Genomic DNA, 19987 nt, shown 5'->3' on the forward strand with positions numbered 1-19987 from the left:
CAGACACCATATTTGCAGCGAAATATGTACAGCTCTTCCAAATTCTCCTTCCCCCCTACCCCTTAGTTAAAAAAAGTATCTTCCACTACTTATGCCACAATTTTCTATAGGCTAAGCATAAAATAATATTAAAATATATCTGATGGTAGCAATCTCAAGATTGCAAAAAATATGTTTTGTATCTTGGATAATTTGTCTAACTTTAAACGGATATTTACTGAACTATGCTCTTTATTTTATTCTCTTTATTGAGGTTTTTAGCTCTCCTCTGACAATCACTATTTCAGGTAGTGGAACACCTCTCAGAAAAGAAAGCAATGGCCCACTGTGAATTGCACTAGAAATCAAATTAACAGTAGCAACATTACATATTAGACCACTGTAATGCTTACTAACAGTGGTGGCTTAAGAATTTTAATAATAAAAATTATCGGTGACTGACCATTATTCTATATAAGACCTTCTTGAAATACCTTCTATTTGCAGCCCTCCAGAAATGAATACTGCCTCCTTAATAATTAAATTCACGTGTTGGTTGAGTGCATTCAGATTTTGTAAGATTACAGCCCTCAGAGTGACTGAATGGGTAAACAGCATCAGCTGCACTTTACACATTGTAACAAACTTCCACTATTGATAAACAATATTTACATTTTGTGGTGAAGAAATTCGTGATTTTTAAGTCATTTAGAAATTAAAAGTAGACCTGTATACTGAATACTACTTACAAACTGAAAAAAGGGAGTAAAAACCATGAAAGTAAGCATCTGGTGGATTACCTTTGAACAACAGATCAAATCACAAATTAAAATCTTAATTAAAAAAAGACGAAATATAAAAACTAAATACTCCAAGAAAACAAAAAGACTTCTGATAATCTTCAAACTGAAAATCAGGTTTATTGTTTTCAGCTTTCAATAAAGGTTTTGAAAAAGAGGGTGTGTTACAACTTCTGAAATCATTTTGGTTTTCACCAGTACAGGATGGTGAACTAAACATTTGTGATGTGTGTTTTGTTTCTATTACAGGAAGATGTAGAGTTGAATAAAATAAGCAGCCCACAACCTTCAGCCCTGAAATTTATACCAAGAAGCTACAAGGATCTGGACTAAATTTTTATTCATATAGCATAGAGGGGAAAAATACCCAATGCTTTGAATCTCACCAATTATTTACACTTTAGATAAGAATCTGACATTCTGCTTTTATGACCTACACATCATCACGTAAATTTCCCTCACATCATCATGCAACCTAAAAAGCTCTTTTCCTTATCAATACTGTAGCTTTTATTGGAAATGGAAAACTCAGACTTTACACCACTTAGTCTGTGTTTGCACTTTTGCATTTTCTCATTATGGAGAATGAGAACTGCTGGTGACTCATTGCTCCACAAAGAACAAACGAACAATCTAACGCTGCATGAGATGTACCACTTTATAGCAGTATGCCCTGTGGAAGCACAATGCAAAACCTACAACACTTTCCTAATTAATCAGGTATTGAAGTGCTACAAAATGGAACACAGCCCTCAACTTCTTAAGCCTTTGTATCTAAGTACCCTGAAGTTTAAAGAAACATTCATGCTTCCATAGATTTGAACATTTAAAATATCAAGGAGGGTGGTCACCGACCAATACCAAAACTGAACTTCAGAACACTGGATTATTGTGATTTAGCAGTGAAACCAAATAGTACTATACCTAAGGCTAACAGTGAGGGTCAGGAATATTAGTAGTAAGCAAATATAAACTGAGAAAAATGTTTGGAAAGTTATTTTAAACAAGAGGTTACAACACCAATACCAGATTTATTTTGGTAGCACCACCAGATTTATTTTGATAATTTTGTAGAGTTTTTAAGTGAGAGGAGAATCAGGCTTACAATGGGTTTACAGTAGCAGAACTCAACTGATTATAGTTCAGTAAGACAGATCAATAGGCCTTTGCAATATGCAAAACAAACAAAATAAATACAAATTATTTGATGCATTTTGCCTCCTTGGTGCAAGATTTCAGGAAAAGATAGTTGTTATAAATTATAGTTATTATAGTTGTTAATGAAGGATCCAACAACGCAAAATAAATTATTACAAATTATGGATGAGAAAGGCAAACCTCGTAGATAGTTATATTCCTATGAGACAAAGGGTACCAGTAACTGAACTGACTATTCCAGGTTCAACACCAGATATGCTTTATTGCAACACATAACAGGTACTCTAAAACAACATTGATTGATAATCCCTTTCTCCTCCTGTCTATTACATTGTGCCACATCCAGGAGTTTGAGATACTAATCTAGTCAAAACTGTAAAGCTTTACGCACTCCAATATTACCTATTAAAATCTCCTCATACACCAGTAATGTTTGTCTATTTAATATTTCCCCCACACTAGTTAACTAAGAGCATCTGACCAGACAGGCTCCAGTTGCACCTAATGTTTTGAAGTTTAAAATCGTTTCAATGGAAACACTGTTTATCAGTTATGGAGATTATCAGAAAACCAAACAAAGAGCAAATTAACATGCCTATCAGGAAGAGATAATCAGTTTACAGAGAGGAGGTGTGTGGGGCCCAGGAACATGGCTGCAGTATGGATAGGCTGCATGGGGCCATGCAAAGGTATCAGATTTGGGATGAGGGTGAGAAGGTTGAGAAGATATAAACAGATGAAGAGGAGATTCTGTTCTTGAGAGAGATGAGGCGGAAGTATTGGTAGCTAAAAAAATGAAAAAAAAATTGATAAAAGAAAAAAGATCCAAGAACAGGTTTTAATGGATTCCAAAAAGAAAATGATATAATGCACAGCATTTATTCCACTATTCATAATATGAAGATGGTTTCTGCAGCAAACAAGTATTCATTTTTCTTTAAACAACTTTACAAAGTCCATTATCTTGTATGATATTCAAAGACAAGGATCTTTATGTACAAGAAAACCAGAAAACTAGATTTAATCAAAATCAATTAATTTGGAAAGCAAATTTTCTTTAATATGCTCTAAACTCATTTTATTTGAGGAAAAACAAAGTTCTAGACAACGTGGTTTAAAACCAGCTACTAATTTTATTTCCTATTATGTTAGTCCAAAAATAAGTGAGCTAAGAGCTTTATCATCACATAATAAAACAAGTACAATAGAACCTCAGCGTTATGAACACCAGAGTTATGAACTCACCAGTGAACCTCCGGCCCCTTCTGTGGTAACAAAAAGTTCAACTAACAAGAAGTTTCCAATCCCTCTGTTCAATCTGTCACCCTTGGTCCTGGGTCCAGTGGTTCATACGTCCTTTATTCGAACTCCCAGTCATCAATCCCCCTTCTCACAAGTTTTCTATCACCTTACCAGTGGGGTTAATAGAGGAACCCATGCCCAGGGTTCCAGTCTAGGGACCCTAAGACAGGCAGTCAAATTTCAATCCCTCAAACTACTTACTGTCACCTCCCTGGACTTCTTCCTACCAACCCTGTAAGCAGACCTCTCCTACAGCTTAAGTTCACCCTTCTCGCAAGGCTAGGACCTCCAGGGCTCTCCCCTGGAATCCCCCAATAAATCCTAGAATAAAAGTATAAACAAACCCCCTTCTGCCCTCCTTGGGCTTCACCTTTCAACCTCTCTTGGTCAGTAAGTGAATACATCTGAGGGATTTTCCACACACTGGACTGACTGCAGAGCTTCTACCATTCTCCCTGCAGACTTTTTTCTACTACAAACTTTCCTCTCTTTCTACTAACCCCGAGCTCCTCCCTGCCCAAGTACAGACAGTTCAGATTCAGAATAATACAAATCTGAACTTCCAAAAAGATCAAGTTTGTTGAGATCCTCTTTTCTGGTTTTCGCTGAAGATAGTTTAAAGAACAGGTTAGACAAACATCTGTCAGGGATGCTTTTGGTAAACCTGGTCCTGTCTCTGTGAGGTCCCTTCCAGCCCTTACATTTCCATGTTTGTGACAAGCCCCAGTAATAAAGGTCACACCTGGATGCAAACTTCCCAAAAAGTTCATGTGGTTTTAGATTACAAGTTTTGATCCAGGCATATCTCTATTTAACAGCACCTCATCTGGCTGATTAATGGTGAGTGATGAAGGGCTATGAAGATAATTCAGTCTATAAAGGCAGCGATTACTGTTCATGGTCTGAGTAACTCCAGAGGTAAAAGCAGGGTGTCCCAAGGCTCTGTAAAGAATCTTGGCACCCACTTGAAAAACAAATTTTTTTTGCATGCATAAGCAGCTAGATTTTAAAATTTCATACCTCATTTCTTATATTTCCTTGATTAAACAAAAGCAGTGAGACAGCCCAGAATATGGAATGATCACAAGCCAAATTTCATATTTTTAATTAAAATGCTTTTTTAAATTGCAAGTGCACATAAGAATGTGAAAGCAAAATAATCCCACTGTACAACTAACAGACTTCTTCCTATATGGTATAGTACACACTGCATCAAGCCTTTATAATTCTCAGAAATAAGGCATTTATAACAGAATACCTATAATAATGGTAAAAATGCACCTCTTTGTGCATGTGAGTGCGCACATCTGGTCCAACTTCATGGTTTCAGAAATAAAGCAAGCAAATACAATTTTTTACTATTGAATAATTCTGTTACATTATATTTCAACTATTCACAGGTTGATGAGTTCTAATTTACAGCTGTCAAGATGCCATAAAGGCACCTCAGGCTGGGAAATCTTTCCAAAAGCATTTTATATTGAAGCCCAAGTAAACAAAATTTCATGTCTCAAAGACAATTCAAAAAATATGTTATAGTTTTGACATAAAACCACAAAAGCAAGGAAACAAACAGCTAAGGAAAATCTCTTAGTACTTGTGATCCAATAGGCTCTAGATTAGGATAAGCTTAATATGGCGTCCTTTCATGCAAAGTTAGTGAAACTAAAATCACCATATGTCAATTGTTTCCCCTTCTGAGAGTTTCTCTTAAAACTGTATATTTATTCACTCATTTTGGCTCTGAGTTTTTGGTTTACACAGTCTTTTAGGTGTATTTATTTAAGTTATGATTGGTGAATATAAGATAATAGACAAATTACAGTTTATAAATATATACTAACATGTAATGACATCGTAAAGCTAACCTACTGCATCTGTGCAGCATTTTATTTTGCACTGTTTAGTGAGAAGTTCATTATCTGACTTGTAAAATATTTATTTCTCTTAAAGTCAAAAGCTATAAGCCTCTATTGTGAACCCGCCACCAAAATGAAATTTGTTTTCAAATATACAGAGCCAAAAAATTGCTAAAATAAATCTTAACGTTTCTGAAGGGATGAGAGAGAGTTCTCTTTGTATCCCTAATTTGCTTATTAAATAATACCAAGAAAAAATGTACTCAGAAATGCTCTGATACCAAGGAAATGTGTAAAGTATCAGACCCTAGCTTGAATAGAATAGATCAGCATGTCATTATGAAATATTTAACAATAAGTATAGTAATACTTCCTAAAATGTTTATATATATTTTATTAATACAAATATACTGACACGCCTGGGAAATGGGCACTTTTAAAAACAAAAAATAATTAATTAATAAAAAGTAAAGTTTATATATTGCAAGCATCTCCTCAAACAAATTTGATACTGCAATTTATTTTCTATTTTTCACTTTACAACAATGAATATATATAATGCAAAAATAATCACATCTTACACTGACTGCTTTGGTCTTTTTATCTTGTAAGATCTGACCGATGATACTGAGCCACACATTATCTTTGCCACTTTATTGTTCAAGATGTTAATTCTCACCTGTTTCAGGGTCACTGAAGTCAGGTAAGGTAATCGTATTGAGCTGTCGTCTGTCAGCAATGGCTCTGTCTAACAGACTGCTCCCACGTCCAGAATCACTGTAACACAATATTTGAAGTACAAGTCATTTAAAATATAAAATCAAACACTGATTGTTGAGATACAATTTTTATACTGTACCACCTCACATGTTGTTGCAAAAAAATGTGGAGAGCAACAATCAAAGTTTAGTATTAAACATGGCCAAGTATTCAGTTGAACAACTACACTAAATAAAAGGTAACTAAAAATTTAATCCATACTTATTTTAACAATTTTTGTTCCATAATAAAAATCAATCAACATGGGCACAAAAGATACAAACATTTCAAGTGAGTCATATAATGTAATAGCTTTACAAGTCAAGTACATGCTCAGACTCAAGTTATTAAACTAGTGCACAATACAGTAAATTTACATGGCAATTAATATGATGATGACAGTGCTAAAGAACAGAATCTAAACACATCCAAACCAAAACAAAATGTAGGACAAAGAGTTAAAGTTCAAGAGGAGTTGTGGAGATTATTAAAGAGTAAAAGAAAGGCCCCAAGAGCTGAGTTTTAAGCAGGGACCAGAAGAAAAGAGGATGTTTTGCAGATGAACCAATTCAGTTTTATGCTTAGTTAAATTTAGGGCAACAACCTTTGTATAAATACAGATGGTACAGGAGACTGGTAATGAATTACTGTAAGAATCTTTCACCTCTGTTCACTACATCTGAGACTAGTCTAGTTTGGCAGTAACAAAGTCAATGCCACCTAGCTGGCTGATTTGGCAGCCTATGTGTGGGGCCCTACCAAATTCACAGTCCATTTCACAGTCATAGGATTTTAAAAATCACAAATTTCATGATTTCAGCTATTTAAATCTGAAATTTCATGGTGTTGTAATTGTAGGGGTCCTGACCCAAAAAGGAGTTTGTGTGTGTGGGGGGCAGAAGGTTATTGTTGGGGGGAGGGTGTTGCAGCACTGCCACCCTTACTTCTGCGCTGGGAAGCTGGAGAGCAATGGCTGTTGGCCGGGAGCCCAACTCTAAAGGCAGAGTTGCCGCCAGCAGCACAGAAGTAAGGATGGACTGGTATGGTATTGCCACCCTTACTTCTCCGCTCCTGCCTGCAGAGCTGGGCCCTCAGTTACCAGCTCCACTCTCCGGCCGCCCAGCTCTGAAGGCAGCTGCGCAGAAGTAAGGGTGGTATGGTATGGTATTGCCACCCTTACTTCTGTGCTGCTGCTGCCGGTGGGGCACTGCCTTCAAAGCTGGATGCTCAGCCAACAGCCACCACTCTCTGGCCACTCAGCTCTGAAGGCAATGCAGAAGTAAGGGTAGAAATGCTTCTACACCCCAAAATAACCTTGTGGACCCCCTCAACTCTCTTTTGGGTCAGGACCCACCCCTAATTTGAGAAATGCTGGTTTCCCCAATGAAATCTGAAGAAAAGATTTCATGGTCCATGACACGTTTTTAATGGCTGTGAATTTGGTAGGGCCCTACCTATGCGGAAAAAAAATTGGTCTATTAGTCCATTTGTTAGTTCACATCACAAATAAACCAACCATACAACACCTGACTGGCAATTTTAGCAGAAGGCCCAGGACTTAATGGGAATGGAGAATGAATTTCCTCTCACCCCTAAATTGTCTCTCCAGGTTGGTGGTGAGGCACATTAGCAGGACCGTGAGGGGAAGCTTGTACTGATACTGTCTGTTCCTTAAACATTCTGTGGATAAACAGATATTTTTTGTTTCTACGGCTGTTAATCTGGCATTTTTCCACAGTTAATTCTCCCTTTTAAAAGGCATTTTTTCAGTGGAACCCTAAATTGTAATAGCCCCATTTAATATGGTATATGCTCTTGCCTAATTCTCCCCTCGCAACAGTGACAATTCAGAGTAACTCCATTTAATTCACCAGTATAAAATGGGGTCTAAGAGAGATCAGAATTTGGGCCAATTTTAAAATGGCCTCCTACTTTTGAATTCAAATGTATTTTTGCCCTTTTCTTTCAATTCGGCTACTAAACTTATTATAGTTTCATATGTTAAAAACAGAGTGAAAGATACTATTTCCTTTCTTTATGCAGATGTTGCTAAAATGTTATCAATAAGATCTTGCTAATGACACTAATGTTATTGCTAGACTGCAATTTCCCTGCAAAGAGATGCTATTATAGCAATCTACAGGAAACAGAAGAGAATTTTCTAGGATACAGACACCTTAGCTATAGTTATTACATCAGTTGGCACATATTTTTTGGTAACAGCTATATTAATTACTTCTTCAACCCAGGAACAATGTCACGCTAAATATCGTTGAACAGAACATTTAACGTAAATTACCTTTTAACTACTGCACTGACATTCTGGGTGGTTATCTGGTTTCCTCTCATAGTTAATTCACATTTTGTATTTATTCCAAAATAAACCTGTATGTGACAATGTCCTATGCTGCTCCTAATCTGGGATGTAGCCTACCTCTTTCCAATTTAATATACAGAAATTGAATGAAAGTTATACACATGTACACTGTATTCCCTTAATTAGGCTGAGTTGGTTTAAGGAGGGAAATACATTATACTGTAATTATAATGAGAAAAATATAGAAAAAGAAGAGAAAGAACCTATTTTAATTTTCAATATACTTTAGCAACCGGACTACAGATGCATTGCATTTGATGCATGTATTACACCTTAATTCTACAAGCCTTATATCTTACAATAAGGGAATTAAAGAGTAGCAGAATTCTAGGGATTTATAGCCAATTAGTGAGCAAACATTTACTTGTACACTGGAAATGACTTTCAACAAAGAGCAGATTGTTTTCTTGTGTTTTACAAGATCAAAGCCATGGGAAAGAGTAATATTAGCACTTTTATATCATGTATTCAGTTCAGTTGTTTTCACAGGTAACAGATTAATGAGGACACTGAGTCCAACCTTCTCCTAGAAAAGGTGATCTGATTGCAACCAGAGATATGTGCCATTGCAAGTCGAGCTAGTCAGGACAGGGAACTTTCATTCAGCAGCACAAATTAGAAAGGAAACCCTCTTCTAATTATAACACTGCTCCATGTTCAACTACTATTGGTTTGAAAATGCAGTATGCTACATTAGGGTAGGTATGTCACATCACCACAACCTGTCAGTACTGTATTGGAGAGGTATCCCACATCAGATGCTACGTAAGGGAGGTGTGTGATACCATCACAACTACAACAGTGCCAATGTGACGTGATTCGCAAAATTAAGTCTCCCGTATCACAGCATTTATTCATAACCTCTCACCCTTCCCTGAGATCCAGTTTGATCTTGATTGTAATCTATAAAGATTTTTTCTAACTGAATTGTTAGAGCTTTTCTATCAAAATCAGCAGCCTCAAAATCTAGGTTAGTGTCAAATACGGAGACAGAGGTTCCCAGCTTCTTAAGGAGAGGTGGAAAGATCAAGAGAGTTGGCAACTATTATTATTCAGAACTGATATCAAACCCAATGTAATGAGAATACTAAGCTTTTATCATTCAGGGCAGGTCAGAATTCCTGCTGTTATCTGGAGGAGTTGTTACTTAACCGAAGTATTTTTAGGCTAGATAGCACTGAGCACATCAGGAAAGCAATGACAAAGCATGGTTAGACATCTGTGCTGCACAGAAGAATAACTGCATATTGTAGGAAGGTATAAAGATATGCTTACAATGTTACGTGCACAGGTATGATGCTGCAATTAAGCTTATAAGTAAATTGAAACCATTCTGCTCAGCAGAGCATTCTGGGAATTTGGATAAGGAACTCTTTTTGCCATATATAAAATGGGAATATTAGAAATATTTTTCAAATGACAAACCTACTAACAGTATCTGGACCCTTGCCAAATAGTCCTATTCTAATCTATTTCTAGCCCCTTTTCATACTGGTGTAACAATCTGAACAGAATATTTGGGCTTGTAAATATTTATAAAAATCTGAAAAACAAAAATATACACACATACACACACACAGCCTATTTCCACATCTCTTTCTCAACAACTTTATTTTTAAACGAGGAATAGTTTCATGAAAATAATAGATGCTTTTAAAGAGTTCATCTGCTCCTACTGCTTATTCTGACCTTCAATAAAAATACTCTCTTTGTGACATCATAACTAAATACTGTGCAGTAGATTGTGACATTACAAAAAGAGGACTTTATATTCAAGCAATGAGTAACCAAATTTGTGAATGGGGGATAGGCTTTTAAAAACTGCATGGCTGAAGATTAAAGTGGATTGGGCTCTAAACAGATGGTTCTCATGAAAACTCAACAAGTCTTCTAAATGGATTTTTTCTTTTTAATGGAAGAAAAACAAAAATATAGTACTACTCTCCTGCATGAACTCCTCGCTCAGCAACAGGCCACCCCTGCAAATGCTTTTTAAATTGTCACACACTACAGGAATTTAGATGAAATAGAAATATTCCTTATACCGTACTATTTTTCTATAAACTACACCTAAAGCTACAACACATATAGCTAGTACAAACAAGGGATTAGACAGGTATTTGGAAGCAATACATTTTCAGGTATAAAAGGTACTACAATGGAGGCCACAGTTCAAGATGAACCCCCTATCTCCCTTGTGGTAAAATTGCTTATATTCTCATTACAAAGGTAAATTAATCTGAAGTACCATCTGCTCGGTTAGGGTCTGGCCCTTTGCACCACTAAAGCAATGTCAAGGGGCAGAGACTTGGACATAACTGGTCAAGTGCAGTTAATTTGGCAGAGTTAATTCCTTACACCAAATGCCCTCGGTTAGGGGGTGTCCTAGGAAGGGCATCCCTCTGCTATGCTGAGTCTTAAGTGGTGTAAATTAGAACACCTCCATAGCTTCTCTAACTTGTGGCCAGGCCCACTAGAGACCAAAGCTCAGAATCAAGGATCCAGAAATAGCTGTCTTATGTGCTTGCATTCGCCTCTCCAAAATCATTCCTGCTCTCTAAAATATTCCCACTGGAGTAGCTTGTGCACAATTTCTAGCACGCCTCTCCTCCCCCCCAGATAATGGATGATATTGGCTCTTATATTTTAGGAATAATTAGGGCTGTCGATTAATTGCAGTTAACTCAAAACTAATTATGATTAATTGCACTTTTAATTGCACTCAAACAATAGAATACAAATTGAAATGTATTAAACATGTTTGGATATTTTTCTACATTTTCAAATATATTGATTTCAATTACAACACAGAATACGAAGTGTACACTGCTCACTCTACATTATTTTTTATTACAAATATTTGCACAGTAAAAATGATAAACAAAAGAAACAGTATTTTTCAATTCACCTCAAAGTAGTACTGTAGTGCAATCTCTTTATTGTCAGAGTGTAAGTTACAAATGTTGATTTTTTTGTGGTTAAATAACTGCACTCAAAAAACAAACAATGTAAAACTTTAGAGCCAACAAGTCCACTCAGTCCTACTTCTTGTTCAGCCAATGGCTAAGACAAACAAGTTTGTTTACATTTACAGGGCATAATGCTGCCAGCTTCTTATTTACAATGTCACCTGAACGTGAGATCAGGCATTTGCATGGAACTTTGTAGTTGGCACTACAAGGTATTTATGTGCTAGAATGCTAAACATTCGTACGCCCCTTCATGCTTTGGCCACCATTCCAGAGGACAGCCTTCCATGCTGATGACACTTGTTAAAAAAAAGTGTGTTAATTAAATTTGTAACTGAACTCCTTGGGGGAGAACTGTACATCTCCTGCTCTGTTTTACTCGCATTCTGCCATATATTTCATGTTATAGCAATCTCGGATGATGACCCAGCACATGTCGTTCATTTTAAGAACATTTTCACTGCAGATCTGACAAAACTCAAAGAAGGTACCAATGTGAGATTTTTAAATACAGCTACTACATCACTCAACCCAAGGTTTAAGAATCTGAAGCACCTTCCAAAATCTGAGAGGGATGAGGTGTGGAACATGCTTTAATAAGTCTAAAAAGAGCAACACTCCAATATGGAAACTACAGAACCCAAACCACCACCAAAAAAGAAAATCAATCTTCTGCTGATTCAAAGGATGAAAATGAATATGCGTCGGTCCGCACTGCTTTGGATTGTTATTGAGCAGAACCCATCATCGGCATGGAAGCATGTCCTCTGGAATGGCGGTTGAAGCATGATGGGACATATGAACCATTAGCGCATTTGGCATGTAAATATCTGATTGTACATTAAACATATCAGACTTTAACTCTTTTTCCCTTTGAAAAACAGAAATCAATGAGTCCCACCCATCTCTAATTTATATTATGAAAGCAGAAATAAAAATTAAGACAGGCCTTTCCAGCTTTCATTATCATAAAACTTCTTATAATTAACCACCCACTTCTGTCTCAAAATTGTAGAGCAATGCATTTAAAAATACCCTTTGTAAATAGAGACCAGATATATCCCAAGAACCATCTTAGCAATAAACCCAAGAAAAAATATTTATGAATTGTAATTAAATTGGAATTCTTCTGTACACTGAAACTCATCAGGAAACAAAATCCAAGATTTCTTTAGCATCTTACCTAGGGTTAGTGAGATTGTAACAGGACTTCCAAATCTGTAGCATATGTTTGCAGGTAAGGAGTGCCTCATCTGGGCCTCTGCACAGGGATTCCAGTTTGGCTTTTGAAAACAGCAATCTAATGGAGAAGGGGAATTTTTTTTTTTGAGTCACACTGAAGCAAAAACTCTTAATCTCATTTGAGAGATCCTTGCAATGATTTGGAAAAAAAAATTAGAATACAAAAGTTCCCAATACTATCTACAGAGTACCAAACTGGAGGAGAATCTAAAATATTGATTTTATAGCACCATGGCCTGGAATTGCATTCTTTAGGTATTTTTCCTTACCGTACACATCACATACACAGAAATCATTCTAACGGGAGCCTTATTTGTAAAGTAACATATGGTAACATACAACTCATTTTTTGTTGTGGAAGCATAAACACACAGTACATTAAATCTGATTTTCATGAAATTTTGCATTTATGTAGATATCTTGGTCTGAACTAGGGGGCATTCTTCAATTAAATTGTATGTTCAAAGGGGAGTCTATATTTTTTTTTCTTGTAATTCTCAATATGGGCTCTATTCCAGTGTCAAAATCAGCTCCTAGATCCAAGATGTCATTGACTACATTTAACATAGAGCCCATGTATAACAACCCTTGAGAACTGTGGTGTACAAAATATTTATCTTATATACCACTGTACGTTTGACTTCATGAATTGTTTTTTATTCTTGATGGAAGTTTAGTGTTCTTTTTTATGTCTGAAAACCCAAGGCTGAAATATCTGACCACAGAATACAATTTCTATGATACATCATTATTGTCAAACCAATCTTGGGAACCAATAACATCAGTGATATACTGTAAATTTGATGGAGACACAAGATGAGTGAGGTAATATCTTTTCTGGACCAACTTCAGCTGGTGAAAGAGAGAAGCTCTCAAGCTACACAGAGGTCTTCTGGGTTCAATAAAAGATATTTCCTCACCCTCCGTGTCTGTCTAATATCCTGGGACCAACATGGCTACAGCAACACTGTAAACTTGATATTTTCACAGGGCAATTACAATGAAACTCAGTGTAGTCAGAATTGAATATTTTCATATTACTTTGTGTTTCAATACACTATCCTGATGAAAACCATGGTCTTTTATTGTGTGGGGTATGAGCACCCAAACAGGCACATTCACCTACAGAGGTTTAAGTCAGACATTACATTAGTCAGAACAGAACTAGATATAATGATGTTAAGTAAAACCCAAAGAAGAGTGAAAAAAGCACACTGCGTCTGAGGAGACAGCAGCATTTCTTAGTTGGGACTGTAACTACTACTTTTGTGTACGGGGGGTGGGGGTGGAGAGCAAGGTAGTAGGTAAGTACCCTGGTAGACAATAAGTGAAAGAATTTTAAAAGCTTAACTGTGAATCACTCTGGCAAAGAGGAAAATTGCACAGTGCCATACATAACAACTACTTTTAACAATGATCAGCACTTGAAAGTTTTCTTTGTTAACTACAATGGAAAACTGGAAATGGCCATATTGGAAATGACACTATTGGACTACAAAGGATAAAGGGAAGAGAGCATGACAAGGAAAATCTACCTTCACTCTGCATTATGTTGTCATCAAGAGAAGGTCAAACTCAGGTTTGATTTGAATTTAAGACGTTTCCTAACAGAGTTCAAAATGGCATCTTGCACTATGGCTCATATAGGGAAAGCAAGAATAGATGCAAATGATGTTACTATCATAATTAATTACTATAGAAAAGAATTAAAGTGACTATTTTTAACTGCTCCTTTGCACAATATGTCAAGATGTCCTTTCAGTTGCATTTTTCAGATGTTATGTTAGAACATGGCACCCTATCAGTTATATTTGCAGTGACTGACTCAATTCCATGATATATAAAATGGGGACAGTACTTCTATAATAGCTTTCAGGGGCATTAGAACAATAAATTCAGTGAAGTGCTTTGAGATCCTCAGATAGAAGTTCAAAATATTCAGAACAATTGTGTAATCAATGCATGATCATCTCTCTGTCAAATTTCAGTAACATTATCAGTTATCAGAGTGGTAGCTGTGTTAGTCTGTATCAGCAAAAAAGAATGAGGAGTATTTGTGGCACCTTAGAGACTAACACACACGCACTAATAAAAGTGAATGTGATTTAACGTATTGATGGAAGATTCAAATACTAAGAACTTTTGCTTGGACTATATTTTATCTGTCTGCTTTCATAGTTGTAATCTGTGCATTAAAAACAACATCGTTTGCTATCTCTCTACAGCACCAGACCGAAAAAATCTCTCTAGAATCAAGATAGGACAATACTGGTGGATATCTAGATTTTGCATGGCTTAAACGGTATAGAAAAAACAAGTTCAGAGCACACAGCTTAAGAGAAGTCATATGCAACACACCAAACTGACAAAGAACTTCTAATTAACATTAAATAACAGCTTTCAAACACTTGACTCAGAATACGGTGTTGAAAAGGTGTGGGCTGAATTAAAGGAAGTCACATGCAGAGAACAATGGAGGATTTAGTGTGCAGACTTGAAAACAAAGAGTAGCAGTAACACCTGCAAGGTAGGCAAGAAGTAATGACAATGGAAGCAAATGGGAAAGAAAACCTGATTTCAGAATATAGCACACACAAAACAGTAAAATGTCCATGAAATTTGAAAAAGAATCTTGGGCTAAATTGTAAAGAAACAGAAAATGAAATCTTCACCACCCTTTGTAAAGCAATCATCAATTAAAAGGAGGGCACAATAGTCACTTCAAGGCATGAAAAAACAACGGAACTCCCTTGTAATTTCTTACTGGGATGGCCAACTAAACCAACGTAAGTGAAATAAGCAAGCGGGCTGTATTTGTTAATTGAAAATTATTCCAAAACTTCTTTTGCTCTAAGCTCCTGCCTAAATTAGTTTAGCAGAAAAACTATAACAGATGTCACAGATACCCATTCACCTGCTAAAGTATGTTAAGATGCAGTAAACTACAGTACAAAAAAGAAAAAGAAGAAGTATCTACTGATTAGAAAAGAGCCAAAAACAATGGAACAAAAGAGATTTAATAGCCTGAAACTACTGCAAAGTGAAGTCATACTGGGAAAATGTTGAGAATTATAATAATGATATAAATGAGAAACAAGCCTGAGAAACCGCATCAAAACAAAAATCAAGTCCTCTAGTGGGTGGATTGTATTTGATTTTTTTTTTAAATGGTTACAACAGAAAAACTTATCGTAGGTTTCAAAAGTTCTTACTCACAAATTCACTGGGTCCAAAAAATATTGTAGTGTGTATGAATCAGAGAGTAAATGTGTCATAGTCCAAGAAGTTGATCAGGAATGTTATTGAAATAAGTGCAGAACCTGCTACACAAAAATCCAAGTACTGAAGAGCACTAGGAAAAAAAGACTAGTGACACAAGCAGGGCACTCAAATCTAATAGGATTTAATATATTAAATCTGAATCCTTCCTACGTGGGACACAAACAATGCTCCACTATCTGTACTGCCCAACCAGGACCTCTCTTGTGCATACCTTCTATGTTAAGCGCCGTAAATATTCCCTCTCTAAGTACAGTTCAGCAGAGAGGGTTCTTTCAGTCAGAATTACTGTTCCTCCCACTCCCCAGTCAAAGCAGACTCTTTAGCTTCATTCTTAACACATGCCAGCTTTCACAAGCTTTGTTGGTGACTTGGTTTTCACCGGTAGTTTTCCAAGTTTTAACTTTTTTATTAGCAGCAAAGAGTCCTGTGGCACCTTATAGACTAACAGATGTTTTGGAGCATGAGCTTTCGTGGGTGAATACCCACAAAACGTCTGTAAGTCTATAAGGTGCCACAGGACTCTTTGCTGCTTTTACAGAGCCAGACTAACACAGCTGCCCCTCTGATAACTTTTTTATTGAGTCTCATATCTTTGTTTGTAATGTGAGATGTTACAACACTGTCTTTGGGTGTTAACTTCTCTGTCAAAGGCTTTTTGTTGGGTTGGTCCATTTAGCAGTATTGTCAGCCCCAAATGTTTAAAAATCAAGAGTCAGGCTCACCAAAAATAATGAGATTTGGCTTCATGTAAAAATAATAGATTTGGTGTTCTTTTATTTGCCTTCTGCTTTTTGAGCCCTTAGGGTGCACTAGGATCACACTTTAGGAAACTTTCTCCACAATCATGAGAGCTAGAAACTTACTTTCTCTTTAAGAATGAAGGCTGAAATAATCACATATCCACTTGACTCCAGAAGCTGGGGCTTTCAGGAAAACAATAATTATCATGAGACTAATGACAAAATCATGGCAACACTGATTATCTCTTGACAGTATTCTGCCTATCACACTCTTCGTTCTATTTCTGTTGTTCAGATTTTTCCTTGTTTGTTCTTAACATACTCTTGGCTGGTCTAAACATGCCACTTAGAACCCTGCTGAGTTTTGATAAAGTATTTTACTAACATCTCTTTCAGCATCAGCTTCTTTGGTGATGTTATCTATGAATTTCCTGGTCTCATCTTGTGCTGCTTTTTACTGCTTTGTCCTCTGTTTTGTGCAATTTTTTCCCTTTTAAATGATTAGCGCACAAAACTATATTGAAATGTATTGAAAGGCAAAGACATACCATCATGGATAGTAATCTGTTAATTTATATTTGATCTAGTGTAGCGGGGCAAGCACCTGCTCCAGCCTGGAAGGGGTTGGAAAAGCCCTGCAGAGGGCTGGGGATGGGCAAGGTAAAACTCTGGCTGATTGGGGGAAGTGGCTGCAGCTGGGGCCATGCCCTAAACTGAGCAACAGGGCCTTATAAGAAGGCCAGGGAAGCCAGAAGCAACAGTCTCTCTCTGTTTGTAGAGGGAGAAGGGCCTGGCTGCAGGGAGCTATAGACAAAGTACCTGAGTGGAGCAGGGCTGGGGAAAGGCAGACTAGCTGGGGAGCTCCAGCTGGGTTGCAGAGGACAGCCCAGGAGTAGGCAAAGGCTGCAGGTCCAAACCCAACCTTGCCAGTGATGAGTGGCTGATACTGCAGTCTGCCCCAGGGTGTGGGGGCTAGACGATGACTGGCAGTAGCTTTATACTGAGGCGAGGTGGGAATAGTGGGTGGGGGTTCCCTGGGAAGGGGAGACCCTAAGACTCAGGGGATTACTGCTAGGAGGCAGCACCCCAGGTAAAAAGGCACCATGTCTAGGGAGGGACACAGGGACCAGGACAGGCGGATCACCGGCCTGCAGAGGGCGCTCCAGAGCTGGAATGAGCTAATTCCCAGGAGTCACCAGCAGGAGGTGCCGCAGGAGTGAGTCCACTCCTCTACATATAGATTAAACCAAAAAGGAAATAAAATATATGAACAGTTTCTTTAAAGGCAGATAGCAAGCTGGATTTAGTTTGATACCTCCAGACAATAAAATGAATATGGAAAAGCTCAGACATAAGGTTAGAACAACTAGAGAGCTGTCTGAATGGAGAGAATCTTTTGTTCTGAAAATAAGACACAAAGGTGGGGCTAAGAGGTTCACTTGCAAAGTTGGCACCAAAAATACAAAAAAACAAATCTAACAATTTGGGATAGTTGGTGGCACTTGGATCAGAGAAATCTCACTCAGTCTGTGGGCAGTTTAATGACAATTCTCACTTTTTGTGAAAACAAAATTCCATAGGGTTTTCCTGAATTGGGGAAAGCCCAGGAGCTAAAGATGTTGCACTGCTTATAATTATGGACAGGACATTCAGGATTCAGCCCTGCAAATCCTGGATGTAAATCTCACAGGGACATTCCTTCCCACCTTAGAAATCACCATGGCAGAATGATTCATAAATTGGAGAACTGCTTTGAAATCAATTAAATAAATTCAAGGAAGACAAGTGTCAAGTCCTATACTTATGAAGCAAAAATCAAATGCACAAATACAAAATGGCAAATAACTGCCTAAGTAGCAGTACTACAGAAAAAGATCCAGGGTGTGTGGGGAGGTATAGTGCATCACAAATTAAGCATGAGTCAACAGTTTAATGCTCAGTGTTGCCAACCTCAAGAGATTAAAAGTCATGTGCCAGATCCCTCAAGAAATTAACAATTATCAGGTTAGACCCCAAGAGTCATGAGATTGGCCCAAAAATCATGGGGTGTTTTTTTTTTTTTTTTTTTTTTTTTTTTTTTTTTAAGATTATGTTGTGGTTTTGGTCTGTCTTTTGATATTTGAACCCTCCTGCCCGTGTCCAGTGTGTGTAGGGGAGGGAGGGAATTAGCTTTGACCATTCTTCCACATTTACTGGGTAAGGTGATTTTGGCCCTTGCTGCTGGAGCTCTCCCCCCCACATCTGCCTGCCCCTGCCCAGCAATTAATCCTGCCTGACTGTGCTCACATCAGTTCCACAACCCACCAATTCAACCCCCATCCCCAGCCTCACATCTGCTTTTACTCCAGTTTTGTACCCCCTCACCCAGACCTGTGAGGCCGCAATAGGGTCCCATCTCCCGCTTCCCAGGCTGGTGGGGGCTCCTCCAGGAACTCTTAATCTCTCCATACCCTTCCCAGGCCAGGAGCTGCAAGGGGATGGGGGGACAAACAGAGGCACTGTCCTGTTCATCTTTATCACAGGAAGAGTGAGGGGAAGAAGGGAGTAGAGCTGTGCTGAGCTCTAGTATCCTCTGAAATCTTGTCACTTACAAAAAAAAAAATTGTATGGGTTGGCAATACTGGATGAGGTACTGAGAAAAAGGTAAATGTCATTCTGGGCACACGTAGTCTAGAGAAGAAATGACTAGGGGAAGCACATGATAACAGTCTTCAAATACATAAAAAGTTATTGTAAAGAGGACAGTGATCAACTGTTCTCCATGTCAACAAAGGGCAGGACAAGAAATGATCAGCATGGTTTTCAGCAAGAGAGATTTAAGTCAGATATCGAGAAAAGCTTTCTATCTATAAGGATAGAACTTAGCTGCCTTCAAATAACATGACTGGAACAACACAAACATCTGAATATTCATGAAGCATGAGAGCTTGATAGGAAGCAGTCAGGAGAAAAAGGAAGGGGGCAGTCAGTTTGCTGCAGGACTTACACACCAACTGGCTGTACTGGGATGAGAGGCTGCAGGAGAGAAGGATTCAGTACACAGCAATATTGCAGCCTTAATCATGCCTCCTCCTCCTTGGCCTGCCAGACCCATCCCACCAATTGAGCTACCAGAGGGAAAGCTCCAGCTACCATAGCCTCTCCAAAGCAAACTTTCCACCATAAAGCCAGCATAAAACAGGACTGAATTTGGCTAACAGTGACTCAAGTCACTAAGCTGCTGCTTGTCTCTCTTGAAATGCTACAATCCAATGTGCTCACATTCTTCTTCCATCCTATCTACTAGGTATTTATCACTCGTTACTATGGTACTCGGAGCCCTCCAGTTTCATAACTCCTTGATTTTCATTCTGTATGGTACTTACCATATTCAGGTCATGAAGAACATAAGAAATGCCACGTTGCGTTGCCACAGGGTTAAGCCAACTATTCTTGGCAAGTGACAAAGAACGATGCACATTCAAAGAAACTAGCATTTAAAAGCTATTTCAAGAAAAGGTACCTGTCTGCACTGTGTGAT

General features: G+C 37.7%; 3 protein-coding genes across 10 annotated transcripts in view; all 3 read right to left on the reverse strand.

The window, feature by feature from the left end:
- Positions 1-19987, reverse strand: part of RPS6KA5 (ribosomal protein S6 kinase A5) — a 669794-nt gene that overhangs the window by 244973 nt on the left and 404834 nt on the right. The gene's annotated exons all lie outside the window — the stretch shown is intronic.
- Positions 1-19987, reverse strand: part of LOC127052409 (uncharacterized) — a 179864-nt gene that overhangs the window by 125011 nt on the left and 34866 nt on the right. The window lies entirely within an intron of this gene.
- TTC7B (tetratricopeptide repeat domain 7B) overlaps positions 1-19987 on the reverse strand; it is a 330755-nt gene that overhangs the window by 91430 nt on the left and 219338 nt on the right. For 7 of the 8 annotated variants that reach the window (XM_050953234.1, XM_050953237.1, XM_050953238.1 and 4 more), the window contains 2 exons: positions 12387-12503; positions 5778-5875 (listed from right to left, as the gene is read on the reverse strand). In XM_050953234.1, the coding sequence (XP_050809191.1) occupies positions 5778-5875; positions 12387-12503 (215 nt within the window). The remainder of the gene's footprint in view (positions 1-5777; positions 5876-12386; positions 12504-19987) is intronic. The other variant, XM_050953235.1, reaches the window with a different exon arrangement.

This window comes from Gopherus flavomarginatus, chromosome 5 (genome assembly GCF_025201925.1).
Source record: "Gopherus flavomarginatus isolate rGopFla2 chromosome 5, rGopFla2.mat.asm, whole genome shotgun sequence".
NCBI lineage: Eukaryota > Metazoa > Chordata > Testudines > Testudinidae > Gopherus > Gopherus flavomarginatus.